The following is a 17,633-nucleotide window of genomic DNA, read 5'->3' on the forward strand; positions in this document are numbered from 1 at the left end:
CGAAAAGAGCATTCGGTAGTGGCGGAGGCAAAAGCAACGTATTACAACTTGCAGCAACCAAAAGAAAACGTCATTTCGTTCCGGATCGCAGCGGACTGCAGAACTGGAAGGCAAGGTTGCGGAGTCCGTCCGCGAGCTGCGTGTAAAAGATCGCTGCCTGTGACTGCCGAATGCATCCGTTTGAAAGCGGTAGAGATTGCACGCGCCCATGGACTGGGCAGCGAGAAGCACTCGTCATCCGACTCTGATCAAAGGCGTTGCTCTGATTCGGAGTAGCGCTTGCGCACTTCGTGCCCTTCTGTGTGCTGTACACCCGACGAATTTTTAACAGTATCGCGCGACCATCGACCCGCGTGTTTGTCAGCACCTTATCATCTCGGCACGGAGCGGCGAAATAGCGAAAGTAAGGTTATGTGTACACATGCGCATATATCTCGTATGTTTCGCTGCTCAGCGCCGTTAATAAGGTGTTGACAAGCACGCGTGTCGATGGTCGCGCGATACCGCTAAAAACTTGGCCGGGTGCACATGCGAGGAGCATTTAAATACTGTCACCATTGTGCAACCCCCTGAGTCGCATTTGTTTCAAGGTAAGGGTGTCATGTCTTTCGGTACTTTTGCCATTGAAAAAAAAAAATTTTTTTTTTTCATTTTGAGAATTCGTTAGTTGGGGAATCGACCTATATTCCGGTCCGACCTATAGTCCGGTTTTTACGGTAGTAACAATAGCTTTTAGCTGCTGAAACGCTTCATTTCACCGATCACTGCAACAATTTAACATTGTCGATAAACTGGCAAGATACTGTGCTTGTTGCCAATATTTCCAGTTCACAATAAATAAGTAAATAAATAAATAAATAATGCTCCTCAGTGATTACTGCAATGTAAGATTGTTCTGGAAGCATAGACCACTGCCGGTTCCTTTGAATAGACTCCAAAAGTGCCAAGCTAATGTATCTGAGCTGAGATGCCCTGAAAAGTGCTACCACACCAGACTGACCACTTCACAGCCAGCAGGCAGCACAGCCTTCCCCTTTCTAGAATCAAGATGGAGGTTGACGTTGAGTGGAGCAACATCTAACCTTCTCTAGTCACTAGTGGCACTTTTGCAATATACTGTTTCTGAGTTCCTAAATTGCTACTAGATGCTTAAAGGCCAACAGCAACGAAACTTTCAACTGCATAAAAAAAGCGAGTTTCAGATAATTTAGACATACAGTAGCCTCCATGCAAAATTATATGCTTGAAATACGAGTGAATGCGTCAGAAAATGCCCGCATAAATCGATATTTTTCCTACGAAAACTGAAAACAATGCAACTATTACTACTCAATGGAAGTGAAGCATGACTTAGGCTGTGGAGAACCGGCACCTAGGTTGTCTGCTTTCCTTGCTTGTAACACTCGAATGTATCTGAGAACAGTTCCCTCGTGTCTGCTAGCCATAGAGTTAATACACTGCTAGCTGCTTCGTGCGCTGTGCTCATACCATTGTGTGCCCCTGATGTTCTTTGAATGCGAAGCATTCTTTTTCAAGTCAAGCCGGTTTTTTCTATCCGGCTGTCTACGTTAGACGATCAGCACCTCGATGCATTCCATCTCCATTCGAAGACAAGGAGCACATTGAGATGACCAAGGTGACCAAGCTAAAGGACTTTAGCTACCTTACACTGAGCAGGTAACTGCTGCCATCTATAGTAAAGGATCAGAAGCAGCAGAGACTCGCTGCAAAGTGTATGTGAAGTTTCGCCCGTTTCGCTCTCACGGCATTGCATTCCTGCATCGTTTGCTGCTGCATCTACACCATGGTTGCTGCATTTCATTCTCTTTCACGACAAACGCAGCATGCGGCTCCCGCTTCTGCCACTGCATCAGAAAGGATTTTGTTTGTCTACATCGATGCGTCCCGTGTAGACGCACAAAATGTCTCATAACATGATGCACCAGTGGAAATAATTGCTCAAGAATATCGCTCCTGAATACAACTTACCTTTGCTTTTCACACGCCGTCTTATTATCTTAAGATGACCTTAAAACACTAGAAAATAGCAAAACGACAAAGTGTGTCTCGGGCAGTTGGGCCCCACCAGCTCGGCGCATGTCGACATCTTGTACTGCACTGATTCGCACAATGCTTCTCATTACGTAGATGTGAACTACACTTGAGTCTACCAATTCCTTTTCATAATTATTATTTTACCATTTTACTGGCGACCAATGGAAAGTAGCAGTGCAAATAGGCCCTCTAATGAATGGATGCTACAAGCGCAGTATGAATGCATTCGTTTACATTTTTTGCAATATGATCTGTCGTGAGCGTGGCATCCTAGAAGGAATGAAAGTTTCACGAAACCAGGCGTACTTATAGCCATAGCAAGAAAGCATTTGGCAAGCAGATCTTGCACGGGTAAGTGACTGTGCTAAGGAAAATTAGCCTGCGCTACTTCCTAAAGTGCAGATTACATGCTTTGGCAACATTGGCTGGTCCGCATCGCACTTGCCTGCTGCAGCATGCGATGCAAGCTTGCACCCCGAAAGCTGGGACAGGAAAAATAGTGCTGCAGAACTGATAGTTGGGCAAGTTGGTCCGAATTCATAGTGAAATATTTAGCGTGCACAATTGACAAGGACATAGCGAAGGGGGACACACGAGCGCTTACTCGCAACTGGTTTATTTTCGGAAAGATACTTTTTCACTAGGAAAAATAGTGTTCTGCCTTCCTCTGCACAGCCATCGCTTGTGTTCGAGTACGTGTTTGAGCACCCGACAGCCATGCAAAGTGGCTGTCGCATTCTCACAACAGTTAAAATCCTGTGCACAACAATGAGAAAGCACACCTATGAATGCCAAGAGAGACACCCATTAACCACCAAATGTTGAGCGAGCAATGTGCCTGGGCGCCTATGTGCAACTGAGAAATCAGCAGTCGTGTGCGGTTCTGAGATCCACCGCCAGGTGTTCGTGTCGTCGGTTTAGGCGCTATTTAGGAGCTGCTAATAAGAAAATGAGACAGTTACCAGCCCCGGAGCTTTCCCACGATTACTTTGATAGTATATGCTACGCATCTATTACCAATTTACCCCAAGTGAAATTTCGTTGCAATTGGCCTCTAAGCAGAAGAGAGTCAAACTGAGGTCATGAGCAGTGGTTCAACAAAAACATGTAAGCATGTCACCATCTCTCAATTAAAAAACAGCACTCTGTACACAGAGCTTTAAACAATGCTGGACAATCTACAGTCGTCATCTTTGCAATATTAGATGTTCACAGACAATCACAAGATGTGAGGCAGACTGCCTGTGCTGTCAAAGGATATAGGTAGTGGTGGAACAGCCATTTGACCTTCTGGTGCAGGTCTTGGCACAAACAAAATCTGATATGGCACAGTCACAAGCACTTCTGCTGCAGCGTCCAACATACATGTACAGTATATCAGACATGGTCTCAATTTTAACTGAAATAGTAAATATCTATAGCAGATATCGCTGGCTTTATGCGCATCAATGAAGCATTCGGGCTTTACACTCGAACCTCTTCATAAAGAAACAGGATACAACAAAATTAATAATACAACAAGGAAAATGCGATTCCCCTGAAATTCACTTACAAAGTCAACTGGTAAGAGCATCGCACGCGTAATGTGAAGACACGAGATCATTCCCCACCTGCGGCCAGTTTTATCATCCATTTTCATTTCCATTAATTTACAATTTCTTTAAGCATGTGTGGGTTTCTTGACCTGTTGCCTTCACCCAAAACGATCACGTACTCATGACGCCTGCAGCAGAAAGGATTGTTCTACAACCGCCGCCAAGGTTTGCGAGTGGTTGTGCTGGATAATACTGCCAGGGTTAGTTCTGGTAGTAAAAACATAAATACCCCAGAAAATGGATGGGAAAACGGTGCCATGGTAACTCAATTAGTAAGACCATCGCATGTGCAATGCAAAAACATGGGGTCGTTCCCCACCTGTGGCCAGTTGTTTCTTCATCCATTTTCATTTCCATTATATTTATCATTTCTTTAATTCATTTAGTAACTACAAGTAATTTCCCCTATGTTGTCCTTGGTGTCATTGTTTGTTGGCTTCTTATGATATGACAAATAAAAAACTAGGCCCCTTGGTTCCCTTTCTTCTCGTTCCTTAGAGATCCACGTATGTTAAACATTGTTTTAATGAAGTAAAATCGCCCTGCCAATCAATATAACAAACTAAATTCGTCTCTGAAACCAAACAATACTGACCGCTGCATACGAAGCATATCACTTTCTGCCAGGTTCAGCACTCATTCGGCGCAGCAGTTAAACTCCCACATTGAATGCGTCGTCGAGCAACACTGGTCCTTCTCACCACCACGCATGGCCGTGCACACGCAGCGGCTCATTATCGCATTTCTCTCTCCCGCTGTGGCACGTAGCTAGCGAAGCTAGGCACGCAGGCGCAGCATCAGAGATCACACTGCATTACTGCCAAAACGGTATAATAACTGCCGCTTCCACGTGGCCCTCAGTAAGCAAAACCATATCACTTGTCCTTAGCAAGGGAACGTTTAACCACGTCTCAGAGGTTCTGTTGGAAGAATATGTCATGCACTAAGAGCTTACAGGGTGAATGAGATGCAGCAGCATATTCGACTTGCACACACCTTTGTAGAGGGGGTACATGTTGGCCCTCTTCAGTGCCGACACCAGAGGCTTCTGGAGATGCAACACAAGCACAGACAACCTGGCAGTTGCTTCCTCCAGAACTTCATTGGAGTTGTTGACACCTGCGGATTTCAGTTCGGTCAATCAATCAATCCTCTTTGCGGATGTTACTTCCTAGTGCGGGTGGATGTGCGAGTCACATGGTATTGCCCACCTTTCAGTTTCTTAAAGCCTTATGCAAGAGACGGGGCTTCACAAACATGCATAGCAAATTTTTGAGGCCAAAGGGCAAACTAACAACATAATATATATTAAGTTTGGTTTCATTGTTTTCTTGTTATTCCTGCCTAGTTTCGTTTGTTCCTTTCACATTGCAAATTTTTATGCTTACCTTCCTTTCTTTATTGTTTAAACCATTTGCCTTGTAACCCTGCATTGCCCACCTGCTGCGCTCTCAAACAAGAACGCAGCAGTAATGTGTAAGCCCACATTGAGAAACATAACGAACACATTTCAACATTTCTGCCGGCCATTTCTCCGAGTTATGTTTTCGACAGGTAAGTGGGCAATCTCATGCTAATTCAGTTAAACAGTACGACCGTTTAGTACGTACTTTTCCAAGCTCCGGCCAACTACGGTTTAATGAGGTTTCAATGTACTTTTAAAAAATAAGAAAAAAATAAGGCCATCATCGATTTCCTTCAAAATGTCCTAAATGAAGCCTATTAACTTGAACTAGTATAACCTGAAAAAACATGTTCCATCAATTTTTTTTTTTTAGGAATTACAAAGCAAGTAATGTGGCCAAATAAACGGTACCACTGCTTCAACATACGGGGTTTGCAAGTGCTTGTACGTAGTTGAAGATTCCCTTCTTTTAGGACAGGAAAATGCTTCAGGATGGTTCAGAAAGCAAGGATTACGAAAAAAAAAAATTTGGGGGTGAAAACATAGTGCATTCTTGAACACGAATTGCAAAATCTGTGCATGGCCATAGTGACAGAACGGTGGGGCATTGCTAACAGCAACTACAGGAAGGTATAGTTTTTCATGATTATATTGTGCATAATGTTGCACACTGGCGAACATAAGGGACAAGAAGTGGACGTACGTAGCGCAATGTACTTGCGCTATGTACATCCACGTCCTGTCCCTTACGTTTGTCAGTGTAACACTAAGCACAATATAATCATGAACATCCACCAACTAGCCCCATTCATTGCTTTACTAAAAGGTATAGGCTATGCACTGTTGGCGATGCAACTGAATTTCTAACCTAACGGTGCCTATACTATACAATCTGTCGTCTACTCCAGAAGTTCCTCTCACAGCGACTTTATTCACATCCATTATCAGAAATACAAAGATTGCATTCCAGGCACAGGGCCGACCGACTGCACAAGATTTTTTTTGGTTTCACTGAACATTTACAAGACGTCTCTTTGGAGGTAAATCAAGGTCACATTCGACACATTTGTGTTTAGGGTTTCCACTCTGGCACCACCTCGGAGGTTGAATTGTGCCGCGTGGTGTTAACACCTGCAGTTCCAGTGCACACATTCTTCAAGTGCTCAGAGGCAGAAAGCAACCATTTCACATAGGGATATTTTGTTTTACTTACATTATAGGACAAACGTGTTGATAAGATGGTTTCCTGTGCTGTTACTGAAAGACGAGACAAGTGCGCACATAGGAGCAGCACCTCTGGCCACTCAAGAATTCTTCCTATACCATAATGCATGGTCAGATCATGGTTAATGCCATCACTCGGGAGGTCACAACTATTCAATTCAATTCAATTCAGTCTTTATTTTTCTCTTGGACAGAGAAGGAGACAGGACTAAAAGCTCGTGAGCTTGACAGAGGTCCTGTCCCCTTTATCAACTTGGCAGTACAGTACAGAGGCAGAGATTTTCAATTTTCCAAATAAACACTGAAACAAAATAACAAAACACTTTGTAAAAACAGCGCTATGCATTGCAGCACAAACATAGGTACATATTAGAAAAACAAATAAGTGGTCATGGGGAAACGAAAAAAAAACTACAACGGACTCTCTCTAAACGGAACCTCAAGGGGCCAGGGAAATCGGTCCCGCTTATCAGCAGTTCTATTTACTGAAAGACAAAGCTGAATGCAATTGCATGAATACAAAACCAATCAACCATGAGGATGGTGTTCCTTTTAAGAAGCAGTTCCATTTAAGTGATTTCTGTTTATCAAGATTCTACTGTACATGCTTCTCTAGAAGTTGTCACTTCAGACATGTACTGACATTTGCATTTTCAAAACAAGTCCTTCTTAGCAAGTTCCCCTCACTTTTCCATACAGGGTAAATGGGTTGCTAGCCTTTTTCATGGGCCAATCCCAGAAATATTAGTCTGAATATGTGGGCCACATCCCAAAAGTACTGCGCTCTAAAAATGTGGGCCATTCTCGCCAGTACGTGCTACCTAAAAAATGTAGTTCAATATTGAAATTAGTGCAGTCTAAAGATGTGGGCCGATCCCAAAGATATTGCAGTAAAAAAAATTTAAGCACTCCGACGCTCCTATTCTCCTCACGTGAGGGGGCATGCAATGGAGTGCCATGCGCAGTGACTGTGTCCCATTCTCACCCCCAACTGGCTCAAGACATTGTCTTTAATATACTTCAACAAGAGGCTGAATCGCATTGAACATTTTTTTTTTCTAGTGATACTTCTCTGGGCAGGACAAAAGTACATTTTCCCCCCAAATGAAAGTGAACCACAACTCTTTACCTTTCTTTAAGAATTGCTTCGCTTCTTTCATCACTTAGCCCCAAGCTCACCTAGTGTGCTAGCGTGCACTCCTTGTGCCATACCCATAATCTCACGGAGAGACAGCACAGAGAGGTTAAAAAATTCGATTGCGTCGACAACAGTGTGTAGGCTATTCTTTCCCGCAGTTTTTATTCGCAATGCGCACCACAATGTGGTGTTGGCTCACTGCAAGTCCCGCTGTGCGCTCCCCCTCATTGATCAAGTGACTACCTTGTGTACAGCTAGAAACACTGTTCTCCCATCCGCTGCGTTCTGTTTCTAATGAACTGCTCGCAGGACATGCTCTTAAAGGCCCAATATCAAGAGCAAGTGCTCCAAACCATGTGACGGCACACCACCGTTCTGTCGCAGCGCCTATGCACAGATGTTGCGATTCCTGTCCAAGAACGCACCTAGTGTTCTCACGCCAAATTCTCCGTTATGTCAATTCTCACTTTCTGAACTATGCTGGAGTATTTTCGTGCTGCAAAAGAAAGGAATCTGCAACCACGGGAGCACGGTGGGCCCATACGTCGCTGCAGCGGTACCATTTATTCGGCCGCATTTCTCGCCTTGGAATTCGAAAACGAAATAAATGATGCATTATGTTTTTCCAGATTACGTTAGCTCAAGGTAATAGACTTAATGTGGGAAATTTTAAAGGAAACGAAGCATGGCCTCTTTTTAAAAAAGATTTTTGAAGTAGCGCCAATTTGACAATCGGCCAAAACTTGAGTGCTTCTTGTGAATTTTTAGTGCCACCTAGGGCAAAAATATTTGCCTCAAATTCCAAAGACTTTCATGGCAACTGCGAAAAGTTGAAAACTCTGCTTTTCAGAGATACGGAGAAAAAAAATTCAACTTTGACCAATATCTCATCTAATATCATATTTCACCAATATCGCAAATCCCCACAAACATTGCTCATGATCGTTGCTGACTGCTTTTCTGTAGCAAAGTTGCTTATTTGTTCCGGTGGCATCGAACTTAATCCCCGACCTCCAAGATTGGATCCTAGCAACAATGGCAACGCATTAGCTGCAACAACTACTCTCACTAACATTATGAAATCTACTTGTAGGGAAATAATGGCCTCACTTAACGAGGTCAAAGCTAACAAGAAGATTCTAGAAGTTTGCGTAACCGATCTTGGTGATAGATTAACTACTGTAGAAAATAAAGTTAATGCTATAGAAGAACTTTGTGACAATGCTGACATACAATGCGATACTTCAGCCATCACCAAAAGCGAAAGTGCCGCCCTCCAGTTACATTTAACCAACTATATAGTGATCAGTCACGCAGAAATAACTTGATTTTTTTACGGTATCGCTGACATTCCGAGTGAAATGTCGGTCAGATCAAAGGAAAATCTGCGTAAAGTTATTCAGGAAAGGCTTTTGCTGCAGCTTCCCATAGATAAAAGCTATCGCACACGCACACTGTTTAGGCACATATCTTGCAAACAAAAACTGTCTGCTCATCGTGCAATTTTCTTCTTTTAAGCTTAAAGATTCAGTTTTTTCTCAGAAGTCTAAACTCAAGGAAACTGGAATTTCTGTGCAGGAGGACTTCTGTAAAAGAACTAGGCTTTCGTGCACCAAGCTAATTGATTTCAGGAAGAAAAGTGGACAGAAATTTAATGTAAAAGACAAGCTCTACATAAACAAACGATGTTATGTGTACTGTACGCTTATAGACAAGGTTTGTGAAATCAACTCGCAGAACACATAGAACATGTCAGCTGTAGCTAATGGACCTGGTACTATTTCAGTGCAATCTCATAGATCTAGCTAGGAATCTATGGCTGCTGAGATGAAACGTACTCATGGCTTTTCCTTTCTTTTCACAAATATAAGAAGTATGCTGAAAAAATGCGACGCCCCTTGCTCATTGATTGACAGATACTGTGCTGGTGTCGTTGCCTTGACCAAGACATGGTTATCTGCCAAGGTCGACAGCTGTGAACCCTTTACCTGCGCAAATGATTATAGAGTTTATAGACTTGACTTGTGATCATTCTGGTGCCAGTATTTTGATAGCAGTATCTCACAATTTGGATTCTTATGAAATTCCAATGCAATCACCTATGGAATTTATCTATACGTGTATTCACCTCAATCACAAAGATGTGGTGTTCTGTGTTTGTTAATGACCACCAAGGTCTACTTTTTGCAATGACTTGCAAGAATGCTTAAGCAAAATTATTGTCACATTTTCAAATTCACCACTGTTCCTTCTGGGCGACCTTAATTTTCCTGAAATTTTGTGGTTCAGTTGTTTTGACACAACTGCTACCAGCTTTTCATAGTAGTGTTCTGCCTTTTTCGATCTGTGTGCTACATTTAATCTGACCCAAATGGTTAACAAGCATACTCAAGTTGCATTGTCATCAGCAAATATACCCGGTATAGTAATAACCATGTCTCCGCATCCTATCTTGTTTTTAGCGGTTTTACCAGGTTTAAGTGGCAAGGTTTGGGTACGGGCTAGTTGGTATTCCATGGTATCAATCGTCACTTACAGCGCATACATTGACGACTGGCAGTGGCAACTCAGTCATACAATTCACTATGCCTTCGTGTTCATCCCGTCCCTCCAAACAATATAAATTTATTTTCAGGTATAGTATAACAAATTTCAATACCATTAACATTGAGATACAAACCATTTCAGATGTGTATTTTCCAAAGTGCTGGGAAAGAACTGCCGAAGAAAACTGGTTATTAATAAAGACGGTGGTATCAGAGCTTACAAATAAATATATACCCCTTGGTAGAATACCCAACGCAATGAAATCGCCGTGGTTCAGCGTATCATCAAAGCGGCTTTTAAACAGAAGCAAATGCATCTTTCGCAGTTGTAAGGCCACCTTGGATCCACGCAGGTTGTTTGCTTATCTTGCTATTACATCGTAGAACAAATGCACCATTCGAGATGCCAAACCCAAGTTTGATCACACGACTTTACCAAATTTGTTTTCTACTAATCCTTGCAGGCTTTGGAGTGTAGTAAGCATACGCAAAGCGGACAACATACAGCTCAAATATGATAGTGGCTGTGTTGTGCCAAATCATGAGTGTGTGTTGTTTTAAACAGCAATTTCTTTTTTGACATTCAATAATAATGCCATCCCACATTTAATCCTCAAGATTTTCCTGAAATGGAACATACCACTGTTGACACAAAATCTTATCCATCATGTAAAAGTGTCGTCTGCTGGTGTTAATCGTACCAACTATAAATTTCTTCGAAGCACTGAAATATTTTCTTCTATTATATTGTCCTCTGTTTTTCGTGCCGTAATTACAGATTTAGACACTACCAAATGACTGGAAAGTAGGCAAGGTGATTCTGGTGCACAAGTCTGGTGACATCTTTTTGCCCCTACATTATAGGCCCATGTCTGTAACATCAATACCTTGAAAATGTTTAGAGCACATAATTTATGGCCAGTTGATTAGCTTTCTACAGGCTCACTGGTCCTTTTCTTTCTTTCAGCATGGTTTTCGTAAATACCATTCCTGTGAAACACAATTGCTAGCGTTTACTAATTATTTGTTATCAGCTTTAGACTGCTTAACAGATGTAGATTGCATGTATTTAGACTTTGACACTGTGTCGCGTAGTCTACTGCTCCTCAAACTAAGCATGCTTAATATTGATGTCAATCTTATTAAATTAATAGAGCGATTTTCACACAAGTGCACACAATATTTGGTCGCTAATGAACATGATTCCCATTATTATGAAGTGACACCAGGGTTCCGTGCTCGGGTATCTTTTTGTTCTAATTTACATATTTCTTTCTTAATTGTTTTCATAAGAAATGGAGGAGATTAGGTTCATCAAAGATCTTCCTGCTTCAGTTCACTCAAATATAACGTTATTTGTCGATGACTAGGTACTTTACAGGAAAATAACTCACCTATCCAACGCATGCATACTTCAATCTGATCATATTAACATTGCTCGTTGGTGCGACACTGGACAAATGAAACCAAATACTAACAAGTGTAAATCAATGAGAATAACATGAATGTAGAGGTGTGCGAATATTGAATACAGTTAAATACCTATTGAACAAATATTGTTTGAACGACCTATTCAGTTGTACAAGTTTTTTTTAAACCCATCACCGAAGTGCCATTGACCACAATGCAAACACCCTTCAGTTTAACAAAATTCAGTGCAGCGTGCATTTGAGTTCTACATACATATTCCACGGCATCATCCTGTCTCCTCAGTCATAGTGATCACTTCCAAGTACAACCTGCACCTTTGTAGCATATTTTACATTAAGAACCGCAATTCATAATCGCACAATGGGCCCTATTTCAGCTTTGAAGTGGATCGGCCAAGGTTACTTGGACTGGCTGCCTAGATAAGCTTGTGGCCAGCAGGAGCCATAGCCACAGCTACAGCTTTAGCCCTACAACCACAAAGAAGAGGTATATGCGTGCTGGTTAATCGTGAGCGCTAAACAAAAGTGCCTGCCTCTAGATGAAAAATGGCATGTTTTTTATAGGCTGGAATTCAGGCCGGGTCAAGTCAACATTGTGAAGGCATTTGGGATCCTGCCATCCTCGTCGTCTATGATTAAGAGCCAGCACCAAGTTTGTGATGCGAAGTGAATAAATACTGCATGTTTCTTCCCCTTTCATCGCACTGTCTTCGAGTTCCATTTTTGACAGGTAAGTGGGCGATCTCATGCTATGTTGGTGAGCAGTACTACCGTTTAGTACATACTTTTTCCAAGCTCCGGTAAACTACGGTTTAACGAGGTTTCACTGCAGCCAAGAAATAAGAAAAATTTATTTATAGGCAGCAAAAAAATGAAGCTGTACGACTGGAACACTGATAGGTTTGGGGCCAGCAAAGGACACGAGTGATCAATCACAGAACTCGGGTAACTGTTTCGTAGTGCAAAAGGGGTTCTTCAGCCCTAGCCCATCGGCAATACAGTAAAAGCTCGTTAATTAGACACTCGTTAATTTGGAAATTCGGATAATTCGAGTGACTTTATTGGTCCCGACCAAAGTGCATGTTAGTCTGTGGGACCAAATCTTCGTTAATTCGCCAGAATTCGGCCCCGCACTGCTTAATTTGGAGAAATGCTGATGGCTGCCGCTACACGAAAGGGTGGTAAAGCAGCGCCGGCACCACTGAATGAAGCCAAAACCTGAGAGGCATCGCCATCGTCATCAATTAGTGGGGGCCATAGAGTTAGTAGAACAACTCTAGAGGAAAAGCTGGGCCGGAAAAGTGGGAACCTCTAGGGCGCCGCCCTGTTGCTACTGGTCAATGTGGCCAGCGCAATTACTATTGAAAGAGCTGAGAACAAGTACAGGTCACCTTATGCTTTGTCACCAAAAAACGCATACCTGATGGCTTTATGAAGGTGGTACGTTAATATTAAGTTTACAGAAAGCGATCGCTAAGTCCGTGACTTATGTAAATCACGATGTACGCATTCATGCAATAAAGGATGACGCGAATTTCGGTTTCGAATCTGTTTTTTGGATGCGTAGTAGTTTCGTTTGACATGCGATCGCGCGTCGACATCGGACGCTATGACACACTCGTGCCTTATGTGCCACCGAAGCCCCGAAGTGGTCTGGCATATACCTTCACATGTAAGTAAACGAATTTATCTCCTTGTTGAGAATATCACGCGAGTAGGCAGCTCTTGTGGTACATCACAATCGTTCGAGAAGCGTCACAGTAGAGCATTTTTCTGCATGCGGAGCGGTGTTTTTATTTGCAGGTTTCCCTTCAGCAGGAAATTGCTGGACAGGCGGACCAGCGCACCGGAATTGTACTGGCGAAGCCACAAGCAACTCAAAGAATCTGTTTAATTGTTGCACTTTGAACAATCATGCTTCTACAAAGGCCACAGCAGAAAAACAGCCTGATGACCGAGTATTTCTGTGCCACGAAGTAATCAAGAGGCGAGTGCCTAATGCGGACGAAATAGAGTGCATCGAGACTTAGAACGACAGAAAGCTGAGCTAGTTCGTAAGGATTCATTATGCAAAACAGAGGTGAGGCGTGCAGACAGGACACAAGAGTAGAGAAGTGGGCGGCGCGCGTGTTGTTTGCTTGTAAATACTCTACTCTTGTTTCCTGTCTGCACGCCTCACCTCCGTTTTGCATAACGAGTGCATCAAGCCACATATTAATAGCTTAGGCGTTTTATTAACTGTGCAATATTTTCAACACTTCCTTGCATGCCATTTCATGTGGCATATCTTTTCTGGTCACAAATTTGTGCAGCGAATCTATTTGCATGATCGACTTCGGGCCTGTGGGACCGTTCACTTGCACTTGATGCTGAGTCTTTTACATGTACCCATAAACTGCAGATATGCACATCAGATCCCTGCGAGCACTTTCAAAATTCAATTATTTTCGACAACAGGCACATATGCAATACTGACATAATCCGGAATACCACTAAGCAGCTGGGACACATTTTTGTTGACCATACTCGCAGGTAAAATGTGGACATGTGGACAGCTCCAGCTCATTTTCCTTAAGTCAGTGTGTACAAGGGTTATGCAAAAATAATTTTTTTCTCGCGCACCGATTATTTTGCTTTATAAGCAAGAGAACCCACCACGTTAGTGTAACGTATCTTGTGCATCACACTAATATGTGCTTTCATTTACCAAGTGAGATGAGTTACTTTTATGGCTCATTCAGTCATATCACACTGCAAGCTGCATTCATCAATCTTCAATGGGATTTTGCAAATGTTTAATGAAACATGTTTCCCTTTTATGCAGACATGCAATGGCAAGCCCTTCCGTGTGTTCCAAATGTAAAATTTAAGCTCTAAATTAAAGAAGACATTTCTAGTCAGAAACAAGCAAAAATAGTGAATGCAGAGTATCAGAAGCCCAAGGTACAGAAATTATGAGAAGTGTCGAATGATTTTAAGGAAAGATTCGTATTTAAAAATGCAAGACCCTTTAGTGGAGGTCAAGCAAGTCAATATAGGTAGAATACTCTGCAAAATTATGCGAGTGAGGGGATGTCAAACAATGGGTCAGGAAATGCATTGTTTTTCTGCAAAACAAAAGCTGATTGCCATTACATAAGTCACTTTAGCATCATGATAAATTCAGAAATAAACCAAAAAACAAGACACGCAAAAATAAACAAAACATTTAATGATATTTCAGCAGAACTTTTTGTTGGGCTAGTTGGTGCATATTACTGAAGTACTATAGCGCCAAACAGACGACACAAAAAGAAGAGACACGGACATAAGCGCTCGTCCGTGTCTCTTCTTGTGTCGTCTGTTTGGCGCTATAGTACTTCAGCCATTTAATGATGCTCTCTCCACACTGGGATAAATAAAAACAAACACATCACATCTAATGTGGACATATCAGATGCCTTGTGAAACATAAAGGAACAATTCAGTTTCGAGCTATGGCACTTGCCGCATAGATGTGGGGGGGCCTTGCACCAATAGTGATAGTTACCACTGCATTTAGAAATTGAAAGCATTCGTGCAGACAAGGATGATTCTTTATATTTTTGGCTACCACTTCAAATGCCTCCACCAAGTGTTACAATGCTGCACGCAGCCATACTAAGGATCTCGCAACAACACCTGCAGGTAAAAAGCAGAAGCAGTCAAAGTGCTGGTGTGTTCTGGACACTATGTTTGAAAACTTTTAGGCAAGAAGAGTGCAAGAAGCAGACATAACTACATTTATTTCCATAATTCCCCATTTAAATGGCCTTTTCTTTTTGCTTAGACAATGCCTACGCCTAGCCACAGCAGCTCCCTCATACAGACTCCGCAAACCAAGAGGCCGTGGAGGCAAATGCAGGTAAGAGGCAATAAGCAATAGCACTGGTATCGACATTCATCTAATTTCTTTTTATTTCGTTTAGGCAGCCAGCACACCTCGAACAGCCACCTTGACAGCGGGTGTGTCACCCTAGTCGCCAAGGAAACATTTGAGGGAAAGTGACAGGCAATGTGAACAGCCACTCCTCCATGTAAACAATACTCTTTCTCTCGGATGACTCCTACGCCTCACCACGCCAGCACACTTGTGCACAAAGATGCCGCAGAGGCACGTGCAGGTCAGAGGCAAGAAGCAGTGGCACTGGTGTCGACATTTACCCAATTTCTTTTTCTTACACTGAGGCAGCCAGCACACCTCGAACAGCCACCTCGACTGCGGGTGTGTTAGTTGATCCCTGTTGTACATATGCTCATAATAAACTTGAGTGAACTTGAACTTCATAATAAACTTGAAGGCAAATGGTACATTGATGCATTGTATTTTTGAACATTTGTTGTACACATACAATGTATGTTATACTTTGCAGTGCTACAGAGTGTATTTTGAAGCTTCCCCCTATATTTTGCACCTTTAATTACGTATGTGTTGTGTGGCCCTCAATGCAGTTCATGTTGTAGCAGCTGCTTTGTCTGTGTATCGCACATTGGCTTAAGCTCGTGATATCCACATACTTCTCTCACATATACAAAATAAAGTTCTATGTAGTCCTCAGTGTTACAACAAAAAATGAAAGTAAACAATCCGATCGTGGAATTATGTTTATTACAGTGATTCCTACGACAGTTACTGACAAGTTGACAACTTGAACTGGTCAATCGGTCCATAGCCTCCTCTATTTTTCAAAAATAAAGGAGGCTATGATCCGTCATGGCAAGGAATTGTATGTATACATAAAAAAAGGGGGGTATGTGTGTGTTTGTAGTGGGGGTATAGGATTAGGGCGGTACGAAAAAATGTACCAACACCATCCTCTAGACCCATTCCGTTGAGGTACCGTAACAAAACGTATTATGTATAAAGTTCATACAACCAACTCTGATATTACTACAGACGCCAGGCGACGCGAGCTACATTTGTCATGATGCATTCGCGACTGCACCGGATGCCCTCCACATTATTCTCGTTAATCGTGCTCACTGCGCCGAGGCAAAAGAAAGACCATGGGCGCAGGTGCCTTTAAAGTATCTCGACCTTGCGAGGCACGGCTGCGCGTGCCAGGGGAGCTGTCCGTGCGAACGCTCCCTGGCACACACCTGCCTCGGCGGCCCCAACCTACGTACCGTTCTGCTTCGAGCTTTGATCCCCCCACTGTCCCTCGGGTGCCCTGGAGTTCCTGCGCCGCCTGCTCTACTACCATCTCAGGTGCTCTCCTGAGACTTCCGTTTGTCGGTTACATGTGCCCTACAGCTGGATCATTACTTATAATAATAAAAAACCCGATCTATCGTCACGACGATAGATCGCGAAAGCGGCTTTTGCAACGTACCGCGCCCGCGCGAAGATAATTACGGAACGCCAACGAGGAATCTGACCACAGCTTCGAGCTCGTAACGTCGTCGAGTGACACTCCTGCAACAGGCGTGACCGCTGAAAACCGCATACCGCCAGAAGCTTGAACAGGATCATCCCTCGGTTGCATAACTGCCAGCTCTACGGCCAACATGGACCACACCCACACCATCCCGCAACATAGAATAAAGAACCGACTTATGAAGCCCAAACACACGGCTGCACGCACACATCACAACGCCATGCTGCTACGCTGCTACTGTTGCCGGATTAAAACCATAGAGAAAGGAATAGAATAATGTATATTCCTTTCTCTATGTTAAAACTGACTACTGTCACCAAGTCTTGCAAGCGTCTCAGGAGCTGGCAACCTCGGCGCGTAGCAACATGGCGGCGCTCTTGAGGTTCCCGATTTTAATGCATGGGCCCTATGGGTAGCTTGTCCTCTAGAGTCAGTATAGTAACTCTATGGTGGGGGCGAACGCAGCATCATGGAACGTCTGTGTTTTTCTTAGCTCCACTGCAACATCGATGCCATTTTTCCCTTGTGTTGTCAAGTTGGCATCATCTCTTCTTGCGTAGTTTTCTTTTTTCATTGTGACCGTGTTTTGCATGCCACCACAATCATGCGCTACAGTGATGGCAACGCCGGCAAAGCGGCAGAAGTACGAAGCCAAGAACTTGGCGACTAAGGTGGAAATTTTGCAGGCTTTGAAGAAGGATGAATCGCGACAGCACGTTATGACCAAGTACAACGTGAAGCGGAGCACGTTGGGAATGTACGTGAAAAATTAACAACAGATTCTTCAAGCCTTTGAAAGCGAGAAGTTTCATGCATCAAGAAAGCGGTTGCGAACCGCAGCTCA

The 17,633-nt window shown here is 43.0% G+C and overlaps 1 protein-coding gene and 2 long non-coding RNA genes across 6 annotated transcripts in view; 2 read left to right on the forward strand and 1 right to left on the reverse strand.

The window, feature by feature from the left end:
- PolQ (DNA polymerase theta) overlaps positions 1 to 17,633 on the reverse strand; it is a 241,147-nt gene that overhangs the window by 63,949 nt on the left and 159,565 nt on the right. For all 4 annotated transcript variants that reach the window (XM_070522614.1, XM_070522613.1, XM_065438973.1 and 1 more), the window contains one exon: positions 4,647 to 4,769. In XM_070522614.1, the coding sequence (XP_070378715.1) occupies positions 4,647 to 4,769 (123 nt within the window). The remainder of the gene's footprint in view (positions 1 to 4,646; positions 4,770 to 17,633) is intronic.
- On the forward strand, positions 471 to 12,114 carry LOC135907285 (uncharacterized). Its single transcript, XR_010565957.1, has 3 exons — positions 471 to 590; positions 11,771 to 11,880; positions 11,958 to 12,114. It is a non-coding gene; the product is annotated as an uncharacterized lncRNA (long non-coding RNA).
- Positions 14,215 to 15,670, forward strand: LOC139048124 (uncharacterized). The gene is made up of 3 exons (XR_011507548.1): positions 14,215 to 14,252; positions 15,202 to 15,276; positions 15,341 to 15,670. It is a non-coding gene; the product is annotated as an uncharacterized lncRNA (long non-coding RNA).

The sequence above is a fragment of the Dermacentor albipictus genome, chromosome 7, assembly GCF_038994185.2.
Source record: "Dermacentor albipictus isolate Rhodes 1998 colony chromosome 7, USDA_Dalb.pri_finalv2, whole genome shotgun sequence".
NCBI classification, from domain to species: Eukaryota; Metazoa; Arthropoda; class Arachnida; order Ixodida; family Ixodidae; genus Dermacentor; species Dermacentor albipictus.